Source organism: Lepus europaeus, chromosome 10 (assembly GCF_033115175.1).
Source record: "Lepus europaeus isolate LE1 chromosome 10, mLepTim1.pri, whole genome shotgun sequence".
NCBI classification, from domain to species: domain Eukaryota; kingdom Metazoa; phylum Chordata; class Mammalia; order Lagomorpha; family Leporidae; genus Lepus; species Lepus europaeus.
In genome coordinates this window covers 84,412,692-84,439,041 of record NC_084836.1, presented here as the reverse complement: position 1 = coordinate 84,439,041, position 26,350 = coordinate 84,412,692, and the positions used below count along the sequence as shown (strand labels likewise).

General features: G+C 42.6%; 1 protein-coding gene across 4 annotated transcripts in view; it reads right to left on the bottom strand.

Annotated features, from left to right (window-relative positions):
- KIF16B (kinesin family member 16B) overlaps window positions 1-26,350 on the bottom strand; it is a 328,211-nt gene that overhangs the window by 56,775 nt on the left and 245,086 nt on the right. For all 4 annotated transcript variants that reach the window (XM_062203844.1, XM_062203841.1, XM_062203843.1 and 1 more), the window contains one exon: window positions 16,661-16,750. In XM_062203844.1, coding sequence (XP_062059828.1) covers window positions 16,661-16,750 — 90 coding nt within the window. The remainder of the gene's footprint in view (window positions 1-16,660; window positions 16,751-26,350) is intronic.

Sequence of the window (26,350 nt, the reverse complement as noted above, 5' to 3'; positions counted from 1 at the left end):
TGTTTTCCCTCAAAAATAAAAAGTATCTTATATTGAAATATAAGATACATGTAACATTAAAATGGCCAAGGAGTTGTGATAACGGGGCAGGTGACACAGGAAGCCATTGGAGAACAATACAGTAGCCTGGCTTATCAGTGGTTTCAATTACTTGTGGTCAATCATGGGCTCAAATTATTCAATAGAAAATTCCAGAAATAAATAACTCACAAGTTTTAAACCATGCACTGTTTTTAGCAGCATGATAAAATCCTTAATCACCCCCACTCCATCCCACCCAGGGCATGAATCATCCCTTTGTCCACTGTATGCATACTAACTGGACTACCTGCTAATTACTCACTTAGTAGCCCTTTAGGTTATTCAGATTGATGGTGGTGCTTGTGTTCAAGTGATCCTTATTCTCCTTAATAATGGCTCCAGGAGTGCCAGATTAGCAATGGATACTGGTAATTCAGATATGGCAAAGAGAAATCATAAGGTGCTTGTTTGAGAGGAGGTGAAAATTCTTGATTTAGCAAGAAAAAAAGTACAACGAGATTGCTAAGGTCTACAATACAATCAGACAGCTTGAGAGAAAGACTATATTCATGTAATGTTTACTATAAGATATTATATATATTCTATTAGTGTTGTTAATCTCCTACTGTACCTGACTTACAAGGTAAATGTTATCATAGGTATGCATGTATAGAAAAAAAACACAATACACGTAGGGTTTGTTACTACACATGGTTTCGGGCACCCATTGGGAGTCATGGATAAGGGGCTGCTGCAGCCGCTGATGTAGAACGTATTACAGTCACATTCCAAGCCCTCCTTTTAGAAAGAAGACCATCATCATTACTTGGGTTGACTTCTTTGACCCAGTTGAGTCCCTGAGAAATGGGGAAGCAGAGGGTCCTGATGCTGAGTTGCTGGACACCTGCAGTGGGGGAGAAGGAGAATGGGGCCAGGCGTTATCAGCACAGCTCCATCACTGTTTAAATAATAATACAAAAAAACCCCATGGGTCAGGAGCTCAGCATAGGGAGGAGGCCCAACTTTCTCTCCCTGCAAGCTCAAAGCTACTGCCTCTTTTTTTTTTTTTTTATTTGACAGGTAGAGGTACAGATAGTGAGAGAGACAGAGAAAAAGGTCTTCCTTCCATTGGTTCAGCCCCAAAATGGCCACTATGGCCAGAACTGAGCCGATCTGCAGCCAGGAGCCAGGTACTTCCTCTCGGTCTCCCATGTGGGTGCAGGGGCCCAAGGACTTGGGCCATCCTCCACTGCCTTCCTGGGCCACAGCAGAGAGCAGGACTGGAAAAGGAGCAGCCAGGACTAGAACCAGCGCCTATATGGGATGCTGGTGCTGCAGGCGGAGGATTAACCAAGTGAGCCACGGGGCCAGTCCCATAGCTACTGCCTCATATTTAAAGGGCAGAACAGCAAATGCAATTCCTTTTAGGTTTCTTTTCTGAATTATCAGTTAATTAAACTGGCTAAATAGCTTTAAAAATGAACAATTTACTGAGATCAAAAGAGTCACTGGTCAGAACAAAGAATTACGCCTGGAGGACCACAGAAAAATCAAGAACCCAAAACCAAAGTCTTGCTTCGTGTTGCTGAACGTGAATGGGGGATTCCGAGTATCCCTGGAGTCTCCACTCACATCTCCATGTCAGCATCTTCTTGCCTGTTGTTTGTTCTGGTTTCTCACGCTAACTGGAAATGTTCAATAAAAGCAGTAGTTGTGCCTGCACTTTCCATTCTTCCTGCATACTCTACATTTCACTCTTATGGTCTGCTGCTCTAGTCTAGCGGATGGTCTGCATTGGACTTCCACACCAAGCACTGCCAGGAACAGCGATGACAATCTCAGGTGCAGCGATCCCTCTTCCCTTCTGTGTGTAACCGTTGACAAAGGAAATGCAGTGTCCTATATTCCAAAAAATTAAGGTTTCTCAAGTTCTATATTCCTCACAAGAACTCAATTCTACAGGGGCTCAGGCAAGGACTTTTGCTACATAAAAATGCTCAAGATACTTGGGATTCAGTAATGAGGAAAAAGTCATTTTCTTTCTATATAATTTCATTTTCATAAAGAACAAGTATCAGCATTTCTCCTCCTATCTTTCATGGAGAGAGTCTCACATATTAGTGACTGTGACAAAAATAATTTTCCAAAAGCCACAGAAAGGGATGGGCCCGCTCTGGTTAAAGATGGCGGAGCCGAAGTTTAATTTGCTATTCTCGCCTTCTTCGAAAGCATCAAAACAACATCAGCAACAACAAATAAAAGGAAAAGCTCCATTTCCATGATAGGAAACTGCAAGCTCAACTCCGCTGCTGTGCAGCCCCCACAGAAAGCACCATGGAGAGGGAGCGAGACGATGGAGCCAGGGGCGGCCTGGGATCTCCAGCACCATGAGCGGCCACCAGGGGGTGCATCTGAATGTTCAGCATGCACATTTCTACTCTGCGATTAGAGAAACTTATCAGGGGATAAGAAAAAGGTGGGAGCTGCCGCCCACAGCCAGGAGGAAGGGGAGTGGGAGTCATGGAGATGAAAGCTTCACCACCCACAGCCCACCATCCCAGCCCTTCCGAACTCCAGGGCACAAAGAGCCACTGTGTCCCAACATGAAGGGGAACAAACTAGTGGAAAAAATTCCAGAAAAGTTCCAAGCAAGTGTGGGCACTGCAGCTTCCTAGCTCTCATGTCCTCAGGATCTGGACTGAAGCCATGGTCTTTCCCACCATGGTCAGTCCACACAACTCCAAGATGAGGAGAACCAAGACTGGACTATGAATTGAAAGGATGGGGCGAGATTATGCTCAAAGGAAACCCAAACAGAGGGCAGACGACGAACACACACACCCCGAGAAGGATCAGCCCAAGCTGCCCAGGGCTGATAACTGGATAAATAATTATTTGGATTCACCCAAGAACCAGAATAATCATCTCTAAGAAAGGAACCTGAAGAGTTACATGATACACAGGCTGAAAGAAGAGTAAGCTGAGGGGACGAAAAGGAGAGGAAAGGTGAACTAGCTCTCTGAGACATGGCTACTTCTAGGGCCAGGAAAAAGTATACCCACGATTGGCCCAAAGCAGCCTACAGTGCCAGACAAAAAGTGCTCAAAAACCAAAGACACATTGGTGGGGGCGTCTCAGGGGAGCACAGGCAGCAGCGAAAAGAGCTCCTAATGGCCAAAGTTGCAACAATTTGAAAAACAAAATTCAAATAAAATAACACAGGCATATAAAAACATGGAGAAGAAGAGACAACATAGCCACACAGAATGAAATATGCTAAGGGAAAGGGAATGTAAGTCAACAAGTTTATGCTGACCTGAAGTGTCCTTCAAGCCTGCGGGCCATGGACTGGCATTCTTAACACCCATCAGGGGCATCCTTCAAAAACATAGCAAGTGACCAAGAGTGGCCAACCAAGAGACATCACAACGTTAAGAGTTCAGGAGTGAAGAAACCATGGTAAAATGAGCAGTGCCTCTATTTAAACTCACAACCAAGAGGGAAAATTGTGCATAAAATAGAATGAATACTATGTATCTTTTTAAAAAACAATTTATTTTCATTTCACTTGAAAGGCACACACATATGTACATACATATATATGTATATGTGTATATATATGTAGAGAGAGAGAGAGAGAGAGAGAGAGAGAAAGGGAGAGAGAAAGGGAGAGAGAGAGAGAGAGAGAGAGAGAGAGAGAGAAAGAGGGGGGCTGACAGAGATCTTCCATCTGCTGGTTTCCTCCCCAAAGAGCCACAATGGTCAGGACTGGGCTAGGCTTTAGCTAGGAGCAAGAAAGGCAATTCAGGTCTGCCATACAGGTGACAGGGACCCAAGTACCTGAGCTGGCATTTTACTTACAGGATGTGCATTAGCAGGAAGCTGTGACCAGGAGCGCAGCTGGGCCTCAAACAAACCTAGGCTCTAAGTAATGGGATGCAGGCACCCCAAGCAGCATCTTACTGCTGTGACTACACTGGCCTCCATGCTGGTTATCTTGAGAATGTAAAAATAACAATTTAAAAACTTGGGAGGGGAAAGCAAATACAGTTGTTTTATCTCTGGAAGAAGAATTAACTGACAATTTATAAAATGGGAACACATCCTTTGTGACTTTAACATGTCAATACTTTTTTTAAAAACAATCTTTTTATTTTAAAGTCATGTATGTTTCACAGGACAACATACTTTTGTGTTGAAAAATTTTAGAGTTCAGCAATTTATTTAGTTTCATTTTCTTTCACTTCTGTTAAATTCAAGTAAAATTAAGTTTAGTGTTTGTACTTGAAAAGTAGCATATTTAGAATGAACACAATGTTTTAAAGCGATTTCATTCTTGGTCCCTATTCTCTCATTTTAATTTCTTTTTATCAAGCTATATATCCATCCTTTCATCTGTGCCTATTCATTTAGGTACTTAAAATAATGGTAAGTGGTAACATTAATTATATTTAGAGGACTTTGGGTAATCTGTTGCTTTCTTCTTGTATTTCCTTGTATTATGTGAAATTTTTATAAATGAGCATGCATCATTTTTATAGAAATAGTAAAAAGTGATTATTCTTTTTATAAATTTAATGGAACAGTTAAATTAACACCATATGTCTTTTTTGTTTAATAACCCAGGATGTTGGGGCAATTGGATTTCAAGACTCAGCTCAGTACATAACTGGCTGTATAATCTTGAGCAACATATGAAACCTCTGTAGCTCCCAGTTCATCATCTGTTAATGTGAAGGAATTCCACAAAGATGTTTTTAAGTTTCCTTTCAGCTCTGAAATTGTAACTTGGGTACTGATGATTAAAATATCTCAACACTGAGCTGGAAGTAGCACTTGTGATTCAGGGAGACACTTTACCCTTTATCTTGGCTATCCTATACTGCTTTGGAGGAACGTGCCTACTTCCTGTATAATCTTCACAGCTTTTTTGAAGTCTCAGATGTGCAGAAGGACAAATGGAGCCCAACAGCAATAATGAAAATGCTACTTTTCTTTTCTTTTTTTTTTTTTAGAGATACACACACACACAGAGTTTCCATAAACTGGTTTACTTCCCAAGAGCCCACAATAGCTGGGCACAATAGTGCCCACATTGAAGCTTGGGGCCTCTGGGGACTCACTCCAAGTCTCCCATGTGGACATGTGGATGGCAGGAACCCAACTACTTGAGCCATCATCACTGCCTCCCAGGAGGAAACCGAAGCTAGGTACTGAGCCCAGAAACTCTGATGTGGGGTACAGGTGTCTTTACTGCATCTTAACCACAAGACTAAATGCCAGCTCCAGAAACATGTTACTTTTCAAGAGGTTACAGAACAGAAAATGAACAGATACAAATTGAAATGCAGTATTCATGAGAAAACCCTGAAGTGGCATCTTTTCCTGCTATAGCCATTATCCTTACAGCAGGAGTGGGAAATGACACAAAGACATTTGAGCTCTTATGGGAAAACTGTATATTAAAGTTAAAAATGATGAGAGAGGTCGAATAAATTGGGTATCTGTGGGAGATATGAGAATGTTGGGAGAAAGTTTAACAGTCCTATGGCCTACTTTGCATAATTATGAAATCTGATTATGCAGAGCAAAACGTAGGAAACAAATGAGGATTAAAATAGCATATTTTGTTGGTCTAAGAGAAACATTATGATAAGCTTGTTCTGCAATTCAGTAAATAAAACATATTCTAAAGACAAAAGGACTGAAATACAAGCCATTAGAAAAGTGCAATCAATAATTTTGAAGCCGGCTAATTTCCCATGAAATTTGTCTTTCCCATCCTCAGTGTGTGTGAAATTAAAAAAACCTAAGTAATTAGCTTATTTTGGATGATCAACGGAGAAGCCTTTAATTTTTCAGTTGGAACACAGATCTATATGAATTATCAACAAGGTATGGCAAGACAACTGGTAGTTACTTAAAACTAGCTTATCCATTTTATGTAATTGTGAATTCCACATTTGGGAAAATGGAACCCTTTTGTATCCATTTGGCCATCTATCAAGTTAGCTGGCCATATGTTTAGGTATGCATGTTAGGGATACAGTCAGCATTCCTTCTGTTGACACTGTAATATTTCTTAAAGATCTTGACAGAGTAGATTTCCGTCTACAAGCTGATTATTCCCTTTCTGATTCCCACTGAATTGACACAGCCCAATTTTCTGCTTCCAGGAGTCATCAAGCTCAGATCCTGACTTCAATGTTGATTACATTATAATAAGAGAGGTCAGCCAGTCTGCTGCCATGGAGAAGAGAAAATTAAATGCAATGGAAAAGTCTGGTTTCATTAAAAGCCTTTTTCTCTTGGCCATGTTCACTTTTTAGGTTACCCAGATCCTGTATTAAGTCCAGGTGGTCTCAGAGACAACAGACAGCATGGGTTTTGATAAATGGAATCATTATTACTTTGGCTATAGAGGATGGCAGCCCTGCAATACAGAAATTAAAATGGGTAATAAAAAGTCTTGCCTATCTTTTGTGATTTTTAACAATTAGGCAGGGAATACTGGGTTATAAGTCACTGAAGTGAAACTGAGGAAGTCTTTACTAATAAAAGGAGAACAATTTGACTTCAGTTAACACCTGATAAAAGTGTACTGTATTGTTATTGTGTTATTCCTCATTTGCTAGCCATTTTCTTTACCCCTGTGATATCTGGCACTCGACTTTTTAAAGATTAGAGAAAAAATTCAACATGGCCCTCTAATTGGTCCAATCAGCAATAACCTGCCCTTCACAAGTATATGCACCGATGTGTACCTGGCAGCTTTTGAAACATCTGAACCCTGCAGGTTTGTGGCTGTAAATTTCAGCTACTACAGCTTTTGAGAAATGCAAATAACGAAAACTCATCAAAGGGCTGCCATAATTCTCACAGCTGACTAGATGGAAGCATTTCTGACTACTCAAAATTAATAGCAGCGCCCAGGACCTTATAAGAAACAGCTGTCACTAAGAAATATGCTCACAAACAAACAAACAATCCTCGCCCAAGTCTGATTTGTTAGTGGCATGAAGCTGCAACTCTTCAGGACAACCTAGATTAGTGATGGGGCAATGAGCTGCCTCTAGAACTCCAAGAGGAGAACCGGAGCCCATGTCACCTACTCTGTGCCTGGGTGAGGGCTTTACACATGCTAAATCCGCATGAAATGTGTGCCCTGTCGAGTAGCCAGGCAGAAGTCTTTGTTGGCGGTCCACGTGAAGCAAAAAGTAATTATTACGGTTAGGACGAATCACTAGCAGAAAACTGCTGTGCTGTCGTCACGGCAGTGCTAATACTTGAAGTCATCCTAGGTATAAAGTCATACTTGGAAACGGAGCAAGGACCATACCAAGTTCCAGTTATATTTGGCATGAAGAATGTAACTTTTCCACAGGAAGTCTCACTCTTCTCAAAGTCAGTAACAATTTTACTCCGGCAGGAGCCAGCAAAAATAGACCTGAGGACATTCATGTTTGCTGTGACAATTTTTCAAAGTGAGAAACGCTTCAGATCTGTGAATATTATATATTGCGTTAATAAGAATAAATATGCAGTGGGACTAACTCACATGCTTGCATTTCCCATCACTCACTAACGATGTTGATTGTCTCAGGAGCTGAGACATGACAGGGACTTGTCATCATAACGACATTCAACAGAAGGAACACAATTTCTAGTTATCTGATTATCATCCATGGGGACTTGCTAAGTAACAGATTTTTATAGAGACCAGATTTCCTTATCTTTGGTCTCACCTGGAGCATTCTATAAATCTTCCCTTCATCACTGAACAACAGAGTCGTGGAGAGGGAGGCTCACACAAAGAACACGGGTCCAGGAATCAGGAAATCTAAACCTCTCCCTATTTCGGAAGTCTTGGTGTGACCTTAAACAAAATTCTCTATAGACATTTGATTCCTCATTTCTAAAATGAGAGCTTGGATCACCCAGTGGAGTGCAGACGTCTCATAACGTGCAGATGGTGGCAAGTCTGTTGCTACTGAATCTCCTTGCTTGCTGTAGGGGATGCAAGGCCACCTCTTCGCTGACCAAGGAGACAACAACATTTCTTCTTCCTTGTCCAGGTTTGAACTAGTCCACCATTAATTCCGACACGATGATTTGTCACTGGAATCAGTGTTTAGATTTAGTGATGTACAATAATATAAAATCAACTAACGCTCCTGAGATGCCCACACAAGGGCAGACAGCGTGCTTTGGGAGGTGCCCCTTCCCCAACTATACATTTCTGGAACCCAGGTCAGATTTGCTCAATCAGAATCTCCCAGTTTTGGAGGCATGGGTCTACATATTTTGGAAAAGCTTCCTAGGTAACCTGGATGCTCTTTGCTCCTCCACCAACCCTTAACAGCAGTGATTCAAATACTATTTATCAACCAAGTGGAGAGCATGGTGTGACACAAACCGCACAGCAGACACCCGGGCCTCTGACAATGGCCCTGGTCAGGAAGCTGGCAGCATTCTATTTTTGCCTACATAGCTGTCTGCTACTTAGAAATTCAGGGAGGCAAAGGGCTGAAAGCAACTGCATTTATCTAAGGCTTACTGGATGCTCCCTGTGGCTATGGTTGGAAGCGTTATAATTTGGGTGCAATGTTTATATTAAATTTGGAATGCTGGTTATAATAGTGTTTAGAAATGCTGTGTTTTATTGAAGGGTGGTTAATAGCTGCCCAGAACAAATACAAGACCACTAGCCCGTTTCTTTTCTTTGTTTGGTGCTGCTTTGGGGAAATCACTTGGAAAATAAAAAGGGGGAGAAGTGGTTCTATCAGCTCAAACCGCAAGCCCATAAACAAATTAAATAACCTCTTGCCTAGTTTTTTCCCCTCTCATTATTTATTTACTGTATTTACTGGGCATCCAGAGAACGCCAGATGTGAGACAGAATTGCTCTAACACAGCAATCTTCCATTTTTACTCAAAGGCTCTCAAGATATTTTTCCCCTTTAGCTTTGTAGGGAGAAGGGATTCCCAGTAGAGTTGTGTCTGATTGAGGCTGATTGTGTTTGACACTGAGGGCCTCTAATGACTCACTGGCTTTTTGTGAACTGTGATAACTTAGTTATGATGCAGACAGGGAACATGGCCTGAGCCACGTGACTCAGGCTGATCACCGTGCAGACACCATATACTCCCTCAGCACTTGTTTTCATTGTGCGTTTTCCTACATAAGACGTCCCCTTTCCATGGTTAGTCCCCGCCTCTAGGCAAACCAACATAAACCTGCTTCACAATCACTCCTAGCCAAGAGCATTATACAATGGCCCTCAATGATCAATTCCAAAGCTTAACTGCTTTCACTGTGAGGTGCTTCTTCTCACAGGTAAGGTGCCCGTCTTAGTGCTTTGGGGCTGCTATAATATAGTCTTAGATTGGATAACAGAAATTCATTGCTTACAGTTCTGGAGGGTCAAGATCAAAGTGAAAGTGGATGTGGAGTCTGGTGAGAACCTGTTCCTGAGGAACAAGGCTTTCTGCTTCCTCACCCAGCAGCAGGTGCAGGCCAACCTCCCTCAGATTTCTTTTTATCAGGGCACCAATCCCGTTCACCAGGGCTCGGCCTTCACAACCCAGTCGCCACCCAGGGGTCCCAACTCTTAACATCAAATTTGGGATTAAATGAATTTTTGGAGGGACAGAAACATTCAGTCCCTAGCAGTGCCTGCTGGGCTCTGGCACTCAGAAGGAAGGGCTCTTTGTCAAATGTACTCAAGAGCTCTAAGAAACCAGACTGCAGCTGGCATTTCTCAACCTCCTGGAAGCAGCAGCTCTCCTTGTGACCCTCTGACCTTCTGGGCCCATGCCATTCTACTTTATTAAATGCATTCAGAACTCAGCAGACCAGTCATCCAAAAAAGCAAAGGGGAGGCACAAAGTCTTTACTATTAATACTAATGGCTGAAAAGGGGGTATGATGTTAAGAGTTTCCTTTTCTCTTTCCAGTATCTTGAAGAGCTATGTTTCTGTCTCAATAGACTCTCAGACTGTGATCTGGAGCCACAGGAAAACCTCATGGACCCCAGACAGAAATAGAAACTCTACCTCCTCCTCAGAGAAACAAAGAACATTTAATGGGGCTTTGTCTCGGAGAACCTAACTGATTGCTATTTAAAACGCTTACATTGATTTTAATAGAGTCAAAAATGCATAGTTTTCATTGAGATACAGAGCACTGCAGAAACGATTTGCATGATAAAATTTCAGACATGCTTTCTTAGCAGATGCTGCACAATACTTCATAGCTGCTTTCAATAACACATTTTATCTGAGGTTCTCGCAACCTTTTACAAACTAGCTGTGGCATTAGCATTTTACAGATGTGGAATTTGAAAACATGGGGTTTAATTTGATTAAGATTCCATACAAGGTCAGTGAAGGGGAGCAGAGAATGAGAGCCAGAAGGAGCTATTATCTTGCATAATACATGTCAGTATATCAACAGGACAAATTAATTCAAAACAAAAGGGGAAATCTATTTGGACTCCAGAAGATACTGCTAAGATTAAGGAAAATGAATAAATAAAAAAATAAAACAACAATTTCAAAAACCCTTGAATAATGCAGCACCTCCAGTGGGGAGAACTCTGCCCACGCATGCAGGGAATCTGAAAATAGAACGGGCATAACACTTGGCATATGATCTAAAATCATGTGCAGCCAATGTGTTCCTCTTCAGTATTACAAAGGGCAGAAAACCTGGATTCTCTTTTATATTCATAAAATCTGTCATAGCACACTACGGAATGGACCACATTTTTCTTTGGTTCTGCTTTTTCCCCCGACCTCAATGCCCAACTCCCCATGGTTTTATAGAACACAGTGGCTTCTTTTCCTTTCAATTCATAAGCTCATTCTGCTTAAAACAAGGCTACATTACTTCTATTTTCTTCTGAGACATCTTCTAACTGATAATCAATAGCTCCTTACTGTTTTAATTGGTTTGCCACCCAAGGTAGGAAAGTACCACTGAGGGGCTTCCGTCAGCCTGCAGCTCATCCTCCAGGAGATATTCAGTCCCTGAGGGTGAGCACACTGAGAGCCTGAAGACTTAGCTGAACTTAGGGAAGGGATTCTTAGACCTTTTCATTAGGAGACAGTCTTCAGGGCTGGCAGCCTATTCAGCTTCTCTGTATTCACTCCTGAGCTTGGATTTTCCTAAGTCTTTAAGAACCATGAGCAATTACCAATTTTCTTCACAGAAAAAGTCTAACGTGGATGAGAAGACACGGACGTATGCTCGAGAATGTTCATAGAGAGGCAGTCACAATACCACAGACCTGGAAGCAACTCACTGTCCATCAACAAGATTCAGGAAACTGATCGAGTGACTTGTCAACTTTGTTCCCAGGCACCACTGGTCATGATAAAAGTGACTTTCTGTTGATAAACTGCCTCTGGATAGGGAATGGAAGCTCCCTGATGGATGTCATCACCTCAGGCTTCTCTGAGCAAGGTGACTGGTGACTCAGCATGCCCTTTGGAGGGACTCTGGAAATCCTGCCTGTGGAGTTGTTACAAGAGATACAGTCTCAATTATAGCATGGTAATTATGGGTTAGGGCAGGTCTCACATCTGCCCAGGTGAATCTCGTCTCCATACACCTGATCTGCTGGCTGGGTGAGGAGGGGCAAAGAGAAGAGCTCCTGGACAGTCACAGGGATTGCAGGGAGGCCCTCTCAAAGCCGCTACCTGGCTGGCAAACAGTGGTCCCAACCTGTGTCCTGCCCAGGGAACCAGATTCTGGGGATGGCCTATGGAAGTCAGGTGCATCAGAATGTACAGTTGTACCCATGGAAACCTCCTGCTGGGCACTGAAATGGTTACCTCTGAGGGTGAGATGAACAGAAACAGCCATATTCTACATATATATGTCTTCAAATAATGTCAATTTCTACTATGAACATGTAATCTATCACTTGAAAAAAATTATTGAAAAAAAGTTTTAAGGTTCTCCATCTTGGTAAACATTAATTCTGTATACTTCAAATTCAAATGTGATCTTCAGTATCTTTTCAGCTTGATGAACAGTTAGAAGCTTCTATGGATTTAATACACATCAATAGAAAGAACATTATCACCAAATATTTGGTTACCCTTGCAAGGACGAGAGCAAGAAGACTTGTCTACTTTCATGGAAATAATGAGCTCAATCTGGTGTAGGAGCGAGGAAAATAAAACACGTTTCCACTCTGCTATGCCACTGTGTCCAAGAGGGGAACTACCCTTTCCTGAGGAAGTTATGTCTTTAACAGATTAAGTGGTTAGTAGGATTTCAGGCCAAAACAGAATATCTGGCAGCTTGCTACTTCAACAAGATTAACATTATATATACAGAGGTGGTAATACTATGAGCACTTGTGAGAACAATAATAATTGATAAATGAATCTTAAGAACATACCATTGATTTCAAGTCCCCACAAACACTTGGCAAGTAAGCCTATGTGAAGCTGAGTTACATTAAAAAAAAATCCACTTTACAGAAAAAAAAGAAAAAAAAAAACACAGCTGATATTCAACCTGATATTTCAGCTTTGTGTTGCTCATGTTACGTTGATGATGCTGCTTTGCAGGGCTGAAATAAGATTCAGCTATGTCTGGAATGACACGCTACTGTGTTTTTGGAGATAATGGCACACCATCCCCCGCCCCCAGTTTCTAATACTATTGTTGGTTTAAAAATGAGAGAGGCACACCACCTGCTTCTTCAATGGCTTCCCATCACCACATGAGGCAAGTTATTCATGCCTCTCACTCTCAGCATCTGTGTTGATAAAATGAGGAAGATGACAGGGCCACCAAGGGCACTGCACGAGACACAGAGTGCAGCACCTGGTAATCACTCAGTGAATGAGTAAACTGGTCACAGGCACGATGAGAGTTAACAAGAAAGTCCAGCTGACCTTGCTAGAGGCTGGGAAGGGTGGAGGGAAGGCAAAGAGATGGAGCTTGGATAATGGGAATCCTGACGCAACCGACGCAGTTAGACAGAAGGAACATGTTCTAGTGTTCTACAGCACAGTGGTCAACTACAGATCACAACGGCGTATTGTGTCTGCTGGGTAAAGAACTGGAGGAGAGGAGCCTTGAGGCTCTGAGCATGGCCGAAGGGTGGGAGCTAGAGATGCCGACTGCCCTACGTATTCCATCTGCTCTGTGTGTGTGTGTGTGGGGGGGGGGGGTTGATACACCGCACTATGCCCCATAAGGACATCCAAGTGTCGCATGCTAATCAGAAATTTTAAAAAAGAAAAGGAAAAGGGAAAAAGGCACGGTAGCCTCAGCGTCTCCTCCTTAGAGTTTGTATTCAGCACAGGTCCCCTTTCAACCACAGGGTGTTTAATCACCACTGCCACTATTTCTCTTGGAACACACGCACTCGTGCGCCAGGGCTCTCTTTCATAATTAAGGTATAGTTTTGTCCTTAAAACAAAGTAACTAAAAGCTATAAAGCTGACCTCAACAGAATGGTTCATTCCCTGTTACCTTCTTCAGAGCCCGTGTTTAGGAAGAGAGGGCTCTTGTGAGTGGCAGGTATCTGGGAATATAATGGTCTCAACATTGAAATTGAAACAAAAGTCTTCTTCTGAATTATTGGTGATCTAAACAATGAGTTTTATTCACAAAAGCAGGTTCACAATATCTTTCTTCCTTAGACTGTAGGCTTATATCCTTCACGGTTCTTGGTATCTCCAATTCAAACTTAACATGTCTAAAACTGAATTCTGGATTTGAACTTTCTTCTACCCTCAGAATCATTCTCAGTATGGCCATTCAAATGACCTGAAATTGGTTCCTTTTATATAAATAAAAAAAATTTGTAAAGTATAAACTGGATCAATTGGTTACCTTGTCTAATGTGAGGTGGCAGCTTCCTATGCACTTACAATACAGTTCACAGCCTTACAAGAGTGGGTCCCTAGCTACTCCTCAGCCCTCACTTTTTTTTTTAACATTTATTTTATTTTATTTGAAAGGCAGAGTAACAGAGAGAAAGGAAGGGAGGAAGGGAGAGAGAGAGAGAAATCTTCCCTTTGCTGGCTCTCACCCCAAATGGCTGCAATGACTGAGCTTGGCCAGTCTGAAGCCTGGAGCTGAGAACTCCATGCTGGTCTCCCATGTAGGTGCAGGATCCAAGCACTAGACCCATCTTCAGCTGCTTTCCCAGGCACATTAGCAGGGAGCTGGATTGGAAGTGGAACAGCCAGTCCTTGAATCAGCACCCATGTGGGCTGCCGGCACTGCAGACGGCAGCTTAAGCTACTACACCTCAATGCCGGCCCCTCGGCCCTGACCTCTATCGTGCTTGCCACTCTCCACAGGCCTTTTTGTTCCTGGAACACTCTGGACATGGTCCCAACCCAGGGCCTCTGCATTTGCTGCTGCCTCTCCTTTAACGGTGCTCACCTCCAGAGTTTCATGCCTGGCCCCTTCTCAACATTGAAATTTCAGTTCCAATCTCTCTGAGAAAGGCTTGCTCAGCCTGCCTCATTTAAAGCAGCCCACAGCCTAGCTATCACACCACACTATCACATCACCCCGTTTTATTTTCTCCATGGCACTTAACGTCATCTGAGATTACTCATTTGTTCATTTAATGTCTATTCTGTCTACCTCACGGCTGGATGGAATGTGGCTGTCTTGTGCGCATCTGTATTCCTGGTGTGGAATTACTCCGTATAGATTTGTGGATGTATCAGTGAGATGAAGCCAGCCAGCTTGCTTTTCTTCAATGAAGGTCACTTCATTTTCCCCCCAACTTGCTTGTAATACACCTGTTTTTCCATTGACAAGGTTTTGTATATGTGATAATCTCTGTTCATGAATTTGAACTCTTTTGATTCCTAGGTTTGCAGCATTTGTATCCTCAGATGAGTTTTCTTTTATTGTATCCTTAAAGCCATTTCATTACATTTGTTCTGGGGTTTTCCTTAAAACCACAGATCAGAGCTGTGAACAATGATTTGCAAACTAAAGAGCCTCTCAGCTCATATTTCAACTAGAATGCCATATCATGAGAGCACAACCCTCTGAAAAGACCCAATGCTTCAGCGCTCAACACCTTCTGCCCATCTGTGGCGATGTGGACTTCTGACCCCTGGACCGTGAGTTAAATAAAACTCTTTCCTCTGAAAATACCCAGCTTCAGGTGCTTGTTTACAGTAAAGGAAAAATACACTAATATACACTGCAAAGCTCACTTGACAAACATGCTTCTCTGTATAATTAACATGTACATAATACTGCTACTTCTTCTCAATATTAACATAGAAAATGAAAAATAGACAACAGAAACAAACTTAGTAGTTTGTCTTTGATGCAGTTACATCTGGAAATAGATCCTTTTGAGAAAACCAAACTATATTTTATACCTGAAACTTTGATTTTTAATAAAATACCACTGTGATAGCTTATGATATAATTTCAGAGATAGCTTAATTCGAAATGAACTCAAACTTCCTCACATTAAGAAAAAATTGTATTTACAAAATGGTATTTCTCTTTGTATTTTACATCACATAAGAAAGGGAAGAAGCCATGGGCCTGTTAAGAAAGCAGTGTATTTAATGTGGACGAGTCAGAGATGAAGCCTTAACTAAAATTTCAGTGTCAGATGAAACAACAGAAACAGCACTGGAAAGTATAAATTAATGAAAACGGACAGTCAATGACTTTTGATTGGTTCATGCATCAAACCAAAATTTCAAAAAGGACTGTACTTACATAAGTCTTTAGTTGAAGTAAAATCATTGTCATCAGCATCATATACACACATTCTAGGAATACCATTCTTATAACTTTTTTAAAAAAAGTTTTTTTCCAAAAAAGAAAAGATTTAATACATCAATGTAACCTGGACAAATGATCTGATACAGGAAATACTTCACTACTTCTAGATAATTCCATATTTATTATTTAACCCCCTCCATGTTCAATGACAAATCTTAAAACTTGACTATTCACTAACTAGAAGTTGAAACATTAACACAGTCTCTTTTTTTAAGAGAAGAAAGGGCAAGTCTATACTAAGTAATTTATTACTATTTAATTTTAATAAGTTGTACAACTGAGAAGTTGTAACTTGATTAAAATATTTATTTAAAATTAATCAAATGTTTCATTTCTGATCCAGCTACCTGCTAATGCACCTGGGAAAGTAGTGGAAGATGGCCCAACTACTTGGGTCCCTGCACTTATGTAAGAGACCTAGATAAAGCTTCTGGATCCTGGCTTTGGCCTGCTTGGCCCCAGCCATTGTGGCCATTTGGGGAGTGAACCAGTATACAGAAGGTATCTCTCCCTCTCTCTCTCTCTCTCTCACCTTCTCTCTCTGTATTTCTGACTCTTTAAAAAAAGAAAAAAATCTTGTGTTCAGAAAATGTTTAAATTACAAGAAACAGAAATATTCCAGAAGACAAAAGTTAAAAAGTTATTTTTGATAGATGATTAATTAAAATTTGGGGATATTTACAGGCTACTACTGAAAAAGACAAGAGAGAGAAAAGAGGGGGGGAGAGGAGGTGGGGAGAAAAAGAGCAGGGAAGGGTGGGACATTGCTAATGCAATCAGCTCATTTAATTTATAAAATGAATGTTCTTAATTGGAGATAATAATTTCATAACTTACCTCTGCATACTTTAACTTCAATGTTTTATGCATTTCTCGAAAACGACTGTAACGCCTGAATACAGTCCATGTCTCATCGAGGACGGTAATCTATGAACCAAGAAAATCAAAATGAATCGGCATTAATTAGAAGAAAAAATAACTAGAAATTTTAAAACATAATTTAAAAATTAACAAAAAGTGATTAGCATGTAAAATTTCCCTGGAATTGAAAACATTAATCTAGCTGCATAAATAAGATTTATAAATAAGGATTATATTCTATTTTAGCATGCATCTTTGGCTCCTAAATCTTGTTATAAGCAATTGGTACCCATGTCAAGTGAGGGCAGACAGTCATTTCTTAATCTATTATAAAATGTGTTCCTTAGCCCTCCAGTTGGGCTTTAGAAAGGAAATCCCACAGCATGAGCTTTTTGTTACACCCCTACAAAACGTCACTTGAAGGTCATGAGATGCCACCACAGTGGACAGGAAACAGTGAGAGGTGGGGAATAAGAGGGAAGAGGAGGAGGATGGGGAAGAAGGGTGGGAGAAGGGAGAAGGAAGAGAGGAAGGAAAGCGAGGAAGAGAGGGAGGCAGGAGAGAGCAGAAGGAAGAGAAGACAAAGGAGGAAAAACATCTCACTGCATCTCAGGGAGTGTTGGCATAAAAACATGACAATACATTTTGCCTTTTTCAGAGAGACAATCACCAACCCAGCCTTAACGACTGGACTGGGGAGGAAGGGGTCACGCACCAGCTTGAAAAGGAGAGGCTGGTAGACCGTATCAGACATTGTGGTCATGCCTAAAGCACAGGCTGATGAGTCTCAAATTCCTATCTCTGCTTCCCAACTTTGATCCAGACCCACGCACTCCGCTGGGAGCCATCTTTCTTTGATCGTCACACAGCAAGCACCAGTTCGACGTATCTAAAACCATCGCAGTTTCAGCTCGAGTGTCTTCCATCTTGGTGCATTTCACCACCAACTGTCCTAGTCATGCCTGAGCCCCCACGTTCCAACTGTGGCAGGGGTTGGGGGGCGGTCCTGCTCCTCTCACCTCCTGGAGCTCTATCCTCCCTTTAACCTTTGCTGTCACCTCCATCTTACTCTAGGCCATTACGTCTCATGTGGATGCTGTGCAAACCTAGAAAAGGACCTAAACTTTCAACCCAGCACACACACACACACTGCCTGCAGCACCTTAAGTCTCCCCTCTGCTCAGGTATCTGCACTCCATGAATACACATGTTCTGTCCTATCTCAGGGCCTTTGCATGGGCTAGGACTCTGAAAAGGCCATCTCAACCTGCACAGTAGGAAAATGCTCTTCTTGAGTACAACAGTTTGGTTGGATTCCCTGCATGTCAACCATGGGGGCGTCAAGCAACAGCGAGAGAACACCCAGATGGCAGCTTTGTGAGCAAGTCCCACGAACCAGCCATTCTCTGGTTCACTAAGTTCCCAAAGCGGCAAATGAGATAATTCATGGGGTAGGGGTGGGACAAGAATGCATACTTTTAATTTTCATCATTCTGGTTCTGTATTCATCTTCATAATAACTTTTTAATTGTGACAGGCTTCCTCTTATGAGTTTATGTGAAAAAAATATTTCCATGAGAAAACAAAGGTGAGAGTATTTGCCGAGAATCATTAGGTAAACAATAACACAGGTGCTCTGCAGCTGTGGTTGTTTTTAAGTCTGGTAGGCAAGTCTCACTGGAGCTTGGGAAACACTGCTCCTGGAAGCTAGACTGGTTAGCTTTCCTCTCTCAGGAGATCCACTGAGGCTCTGGGTGCAAGATCAGGGCAGCGAGATCAGCAGGGTGGGGGCTTCCCAAGGGCAGGAACATGGCAACACAGTCTTGGCTGGACACAAAGCAGATGTCTACGCAAACAGGAGTTCCACTGGGACTTTCTGCCTTTCCACGAGGCTGACGCAGCCTGCCTGCCAGTCAGAACTGCTCCGAAAGACAACAGAATCACCCCTCTGACTGGGAGCGGTACGATGCAGGTGTCGCATCGTGAGACCATGCTGCACTGTGACTTTGGATTCCACAGGAAGTCACCCCATGAAGTCTCAGTTTCCCATATCCCTCAGACTTGGATGCCCCCAGCTCTCCTCCTCCCCTGAAACTCTTCCACTGCACCTCTGGGACCTGTCATCAATCATCAACCAAACCCAACAGATGCTCTGCCTCTTCTGGGTTCCCTGTCCTCCCCTGCAGGAGCCCTCCAGCACCTCTACCTCTGGGTGCATTGTCATTTGACGTGAAAACCATGGGCAACCATCAGCAGCACTCCTTGATCTCAAATCCCTGTCCTTCTCTTGAGATTCTCTGGATGAAGATAAACCACAACCCTTGCCCGTCCCATGGTCTGCTGACTCTCTGCCTGTGCATGCTCAGTACCACCTGAAGAGAAAGACCACCAAGTTGCATTTTAAAGTCACAGTCATCCCCTTCAAGTCAGTCTTTGATAACACCTACCCATCATACCATATTTTCCAATTCCATCCACTTCCCTATCCATAGACCACTTTTCCTTCTTTCTCAGGCCTTCATCACCTCTTTCCCTCCCCTTACTCCCAGCTGAGATCCTTAATGCCTATTTCCCTGAGAAAACAAAAGCAATCAAAAGCACATTTCCATCAGCACCCTCAGTCAGGTCTACTCACCTGCCACCTTCCATCATCTGTCCTGTAAGTCATCCCTCCTCCTGTCACTAGGCATGAGATACACCAGTGCTCCTGGTTAAGTTCAGCCCCTCTAGACGCTGAATTCCAACCCCTGGTCCTTCTGAAAGACTGCAGTTAACAATCTCCTCTTTCCTGCACCAACACGTTCCCCCTCTCTATTGCAGTATTCTCTATTGCAGAATCTAAATGAGCTATTATTTCTGTCATTGTAAATGTCCATGTTGACATCCTTTTCCTTTCCAGCTATCACTCCATTTCTGTCCTTTACATGAAAACAAAAGCTTCAAAAATTTACTCATGATGTCATGAATTTTTTTTTTCTACTAACTATTCCTTGATTTCACACTGAGTCCCCCAAACTATTCCAACCTGTACTCTTGCTAAGGTCAGCAATGACCTCCATCTCGCAAAATCCACTTGTTAGTTCTTAATTGATCTATGAAGAAGCTTGAGGAGGATTCAACACATTGACCAGCTTTTTCATTTGGCTTACAAGTTGCTATACCCTCTCTTTACTTTAGTTCTCTTTGCCAGGATTTCTCATCTCCTTGACCTTTAAACATCAAAGTGTGCCAGTGGGTAATCCTTGAACATGTTTTACTTTTTACCTACATTCACTCCTTTGCTGATCTCATCCTGTATCTTAGCTTAAATTTATATGCTGACCCCTCCTTGGATGCTCATAGCTCTCCCAGGGACCCACACTCATATATCCTATTGCTTACATATTTGATATGTCTGCCTACTTAGATATCTAATATGCACCTGGAACTCAGCAAGGCTACACTTAGCAAAACTAATTCCGTCCAAACCCACTTGCCTTTCCTTCTCACTAAGTGACAATGTGATTTTTTTCACTTATTCAGTCCACAAACAACGGCGTTAGCCTTAATGTTCCACTTCCTCTCTCACAGCTCACCAATCAGTTAATAACTCCTTTTGGCCAAAATTCCAAAATACATTGCGAGACTGACCGAGCCTCATAAGCTGCACTGTTAACACCTCCAAGCACCGTCATCTATTGGTAGGCTTCTTTTGTAAGAGTCTCCTTGCTTATGCGCTTGTCCCCCTTCTTACCATTCTCAGCTTTTTGTCTCACAGTATCCAAAGTGATCTTGTTAAAAACTATTTAGATGAGATTATTTCTTTGCTTAAATGGGCCATCCTCACTCAGGCACAAATTTAACTTCCTTCCCCGCCTACAAGCATCTCTGTGATTTGTCCTCTTCCTGGTCTCATTTCTAACCACTCTACTCACTGCTCACTCTGATTTCCCTACTTACCTGCCTAGAATATATCAAACATGCCACAGGGAATTCACATGTACATTTTTCTCTATCTATCCCAGATTTTCACATGACAAGTTCCTTCACTTCCTTCAAGTCTTTACTAACAGTTACTATCTGAGTGATACCTTCTCTGATATCCTAATATTGTACCTGCTTTTTCCCATTCAGTACAACTTACTTCTCTTCCTGAATTTACTTAGAATTCCTGATTACCTAACATGGTCTAGATTTACTGATGTAGCTTTTTTTTTTCTCTTCCTGACTACAGTTTATGTTCTAGGAGAGCTGGGAGCTGTGCCTGCTGACCACTGTACCTCAGAAGAGCATTTGACACAGCCCTGGCATTTTGAATGAATATGGAACAGGGAGTCCCAGTATGGACTTTTCTGTCTCTTGGTGACAATGAACTAGTACTTTTTTATTTTTTTTCATGGCAGAAAACACCTTAACAGATCAGGATGAGGTAAACTTGTGGGGCATGAGCCTACGGTTTCTCATTGCTGCTTCCAGAGCTCACTGAGGTTGAACCAATTTCTGAAATCCTCATTACTGAGGTGGTATTTCCAGCCTACTTCACAATTTCAGATTGCCAACTTCTTTTGCACAGTGGCCCCCAGGACAGTGTCTTTGTAAGGGCCACTGATTTCTTTCTTTTTATTTTTATTTTTTACAGGCAGAGTTAGACAGTGAGAGAGAGAGAGAGAGAGCCAGAAAGGTCTTCCTTCTGTTGGTTCACCCCTTCAAATGGCCGCTATGGCCGGTGTGCTGCGCTAATCCGAAGCCCAGAGCCAGATGCTTCCTCCTGGTCTCCCATGCGGGTGCAGGGCCCAAGCACTTGGACCATCCTCCACTGCCTTCCTGGGCCACACAGAGAGCTGGACTGGAAGAGGAGCAACCGGGACAGAATCCAGCACCCTGACTGGGACTAGAACCCCGGGTGCTGGTGCCGCAGGCGGAGGATTAGCCTAGTGAGCCGTGGCGCCGACGAAGGCCACTGATTTCTTTAATGAACGTAACATATACCACATGCTGGGAGGACATGATGCAGGCAAGTGACTTCCTTGGCAGTAGTTAAAGGGGAATTTGAGCACCAGGTGGTATGAGAGTAAAATACGACAGAATCTCTACCTACAAGCACCCTCGAAAAAGCCTCTGATACACCTCATCTGCTTTCTTGATATCTGTTCCCAGTACTTATCATGGAAGGTGAGATGCCATCATGGAGTGAGTACGTGGAGCAGGGAGGAGAGAGAGATGTCCTGATGCAGAAAGGGCTAAGCCTGTGCAAAGCTCTGGATACACATGGACTCCTTTGGAGTGGACTTACAGGAAGGTCAGTACAAGTTCCAGAGGGATCTTCATCTGCCTGTTACCTTGGTGACTCCAAGGAGGTCTGCATTGATGGAAGAGGAGAGGACTCTGGGACTGTTAACACGGATCATGAGGTATTAGCAAAAATAACGGACAATGAAGATCATCATGGGCATATTCTAGGTAGTGACTTTTCTTTGGTCTAATATCTTCCTTGATTTTTTTTTTAAGATTTATTTATTTATTTGAGAGGTAGAGTGACAGAGAATGGAAGAGACAGAGAAAAGTCTTCCATCTGCCGTTTCACTCCCCAGATGGCTGCAATGGCTGGAGCCAAGCCAATCCAAAGCCAGGAGCCAGGAGCTTCTTCTAGGTCCCTGACGTGGGTGCCAGGGCCCAAGCACTTGAAGCATTGCCTGCTGCTTTCTCAGGGCAGAGCAGAGAGCCAGAATGAAATGGAACAGCTGGGAAACGAACCGGCATCCATATGGGATGCCAGCGCTGCAGACGGAAACTTAGCCTACTACGCCACAGCGTCGTCCCCTTACTTGATATTTTAATAAACTCACATACAGATCTCAACGACTTCTGCCTTTGCTACTTTAGCTTACTACCCAGGTCAGTATGGGTCTCAAGGTATGACGCCCAGGGGGCCAGCGCCATGCCTCACTTGGTTAATCCTCCACCTGTGGCACTGGCATCCCATATGGGCGCCGGGTTCTAGTCCTGGTTGCTCCTCTTCCAGTCCAGCTCTCTGCTGTGGCCCGGGAAGGCAGTGGAGGATGGCCCAGGTCCTTGGGCCCTGCACCTGCATGGGAGACCAGGAGGAAGCACCTGGCTCCTGGCTTCAGATCAGCACAGCGCCAGCTGTGGCGGCCATTTTGGGGGGGGGGGGAACCAACGGAAGGAAGACCTTTCTCTCTGGCTCTCTCTCTCACCGTCTATACCTCTACCAAATAAAAAAAAAATTATAAAAATTAAAAAAAAGGTATGACGCCTGATTGCCAGGCTTAGCTTCCCTTGGAACTCTGTTAGCAATGCATATTGGAGGTCGCATCCATACCCACTGCTCAGCCTCCAGGTTGGTACACAACTCACAACTCCTCCTTTGGCAGCAGCCTCACTGCTAACTCCTTTCTCCCTGGAGAATCACTTCTTGCACTTTCCCATGATTCCTTAGCATTTAGTTCACAATATGATCAGAGCACACATCGCAAGAGATAATTAATTGCCACAACTAATATGAACTGTGTGTCTTTCTCTACCCTATGACCTTAAGCCTTCTAAGGAAACAAGCCATTTTGTAGTAATTGGGATGAGGGTAGGTGGACTCTCATTGTAGAGACAAATGTTAACTTAACTCCTGCTATGTGCCAGGCACCAGAACAGATGTTGGTAATCTGAGGGATGTGCTTCAGATTACTTCACTTGTCAAATCATTTAAGAATTCAGGCCTAGTTCAGTCAAAATGGAGAACAAAGCCAAGAGTTTTGGCTGCAGTCACACTCTTCTGGTCGTTTACTTCAAGTTCATCTGAATCAAAGATTACTTGAATTAGTCACAATAGTACGACTTTAGAAAATGCACTGAGAACAGGGTGCATTCTCAATATAAGTTTTTTTAGAGATCTATTTATTTACTTATTTAAATATTTGAAAAGCAGAGTGACAGAGGCAGAGACAGACAGCAGGAGAGAAAGAGAGATCTTCTATCTGCTAGTTCACTGCCCAAATGGCTGCAACAGCCAGGTCTGGGCCAGGCCAAAGCCAGGAGCCAGGAACTCCATCCAGGTCTCCCATGTGGGTGGCAAGGGCCCAAGTACTTGGGCTATCATCCACTGCTTTCTCAGGCGCATCGGTAGGGAGCTAGATTGGAAGCAGAGCAGCTGGGACTCAAACTGGGATGTGGGATGCCAGTGTTGTAAGGGGCAGTTTAACCTGCTGTGCCAAAGCACTGGTCCCATTCAATATACAATATTTTTGTAACACAAGTTTATAGTGAGGTGTGGAGAGATTTCCAAATTCATCACTTTTGTGATTTTCACCTGAGTACAGGTTAATACAGGGATTAGAAAGGCTCAGGCTTCCTTCTTTATACATAAACCATCAAAGGTCCCCTTGTCTATCACAAAGTAAATAAGCTGAGGACAGTGATGATGAAGTATCACCAGCAATCACCTCAGAAATGCAACCACAGGTGTGATCTCTCTGTAGGGAAATGGTCAGATGCCCTACAGAAAGGGATTCGGCTCATGTGAAGTTTAGAAAAAATACACAGAAAGCAAAACATAAAGTTCTATTCTGCCCCAAATTAAAATTGAACATGAGATTAGATGTTGATGCAGACAGGAGAGAAATAAGATCAGTAAAACAAATAAAGCAGAGAAAATACTCCATTATTTTCTTTGATGTTGAGAATGCAAGGTACCACTACTGCATATCTTTGAGAAGCAAATTCATTACTTCTTTCCCTCTGAACGACTTTGCTGATACAACTCCATCTTTCGTGGGCCATAAAATGATCAAGTGCAACTTAAACACCATAAACATGTCAACAAGATGGACTGCATTTACTTATAGACAATTCTCAATTGAATGCTTTCCACAAATTTATGTTATATACATATTTTTCTGGTTTAAGGATTGTCGATTTTCAGATCTGTCATCAGTACATATTTGCTTGTGTATATCTGTCTGTGCAAGCAGGAGAATCAACAGCTTTTTACCCAAATGAAACTTCTCTAACTAGTTCTCATTTAAACAGTCACTTGTAGAGTTCTCTTCAATAACAATTATTTTCTAACTATGGGGAAATTTTCATTAGGGAAGGCTTCAAGGTAATGCTCTATTACCAACCTAACATATGCCAAAAAACCATTTTTATCAGACTTTTGCAAAATAAAGTCTCACGCAGCAACAAGGCTGTAACCACATCTGTGGAAACACAAAAAATATTCCCAATGTATATACTGTAACAAGCGTTAGTTCATTAAAATCCCCTTAAATACCACAGAAAATGAAAACTAGTATGCATTGTCTGAGCTGGAGGAGGCATGCTGATGCATGGAGTGTAGAAAGAAAATATTGGAGCTTATTAATAGTTGTTTTCATATCTTGTTCTTTTTTGCATTTCCACTTCTAAAAGCTTGTTATAATAATAAGGAGTTAATAAACATTATGCTTTCAAAATACATAAAAACAGATATATTGGGTGTGCCTACTTATTAAGTTTTTCACTGATAAGACACATGTGATTTACAAAACTTAAGGGCTACCCCTCTAAGCTGTGACTGGTAGAAAACTGGTAAAGTTCATACAAAGTTCTATTTCTGAGATGGCAGAATCTAATTCACTATTTTTTCTCAAGGTCTTATACAGCAACATGCCTATGAATATGTTTGAAGAACCATGAAATGAATCTGTATAGCAGCAAGCATTAGTGCATTATGTTTGATTAAAATCTCTTCAGACAACCACTGCCAAGGGAACTAAGCTGGGGTGGTAAAGGAGGCCAACAGTCCCTTAAGCACAGGGATACGCCACAGAGACCACAGTCTGCCAACCACTCCCCACCTGATTCCTCTCTATGGGCACCACGTCTTCCTGAGGACCAATTGCACTCATGCTTTCTAACTTCTGGTTGCACCATGGGTACTAAATCTGCCAACTGTCTTCACTGTCACCTCTTCCTCATCTCCTTGCTCACATCTTTGCTTGTAGGTCATTCAGCTATAGATCCAGGCTGGACTCTGGGTCAGTCTTTCCACTACTGGGGCATTAGCTTCTCACAATACCTGGATCTGGGGTGGGTGTTCAGCCTAGCAGTTAAGACAGGGGTTAAGACACCTGTGTCACATAGTGGACTAGTTGCCTCTGGCTCCTGACTCCAACTTCTTGCTAATGCAGACCATGGCAGGTAGCAATAACAGCTCAAGCAATTGGGGTCCTGTCCCCCAGGTAGCAGATCTGGGTTGAGCTCCTAGCTTCAGCCTTACCCCAGCCCTGATTGTCATGGGCATTTGGAAAGTGAACCAGTGGGTACTCAAAGTCAGTCTGTGAGTCTGTCTGTCCGTCTCCCTCCCTCTCAAATAGATTTTAAAAAGCCCTAGCTCCCTAGACATTCTGGTGGGGTCCATCAGAATAATCCCCCAAGGCAGGCAGCCTGTTGTGCCAGCTCTCCCTCCTCTGTGTCGCAGAGCACGGCTGAGGGTAGCCCTAGGGAAGACAGAATGCATTTGCATGAAATTTTAGCTTTTTTAACTCAGCAGAGTCACTCTTCCTTGGAAATCCTTCCCAATTACATTCTATGTGATGAGCATTTCAAAATGTTCTAGACTTTCAATCCTCATAGATAATGACTTTTTTTTAAGTGGGATGATTAAGGTCACCTAAGATGAACTCCCTGAGTGTC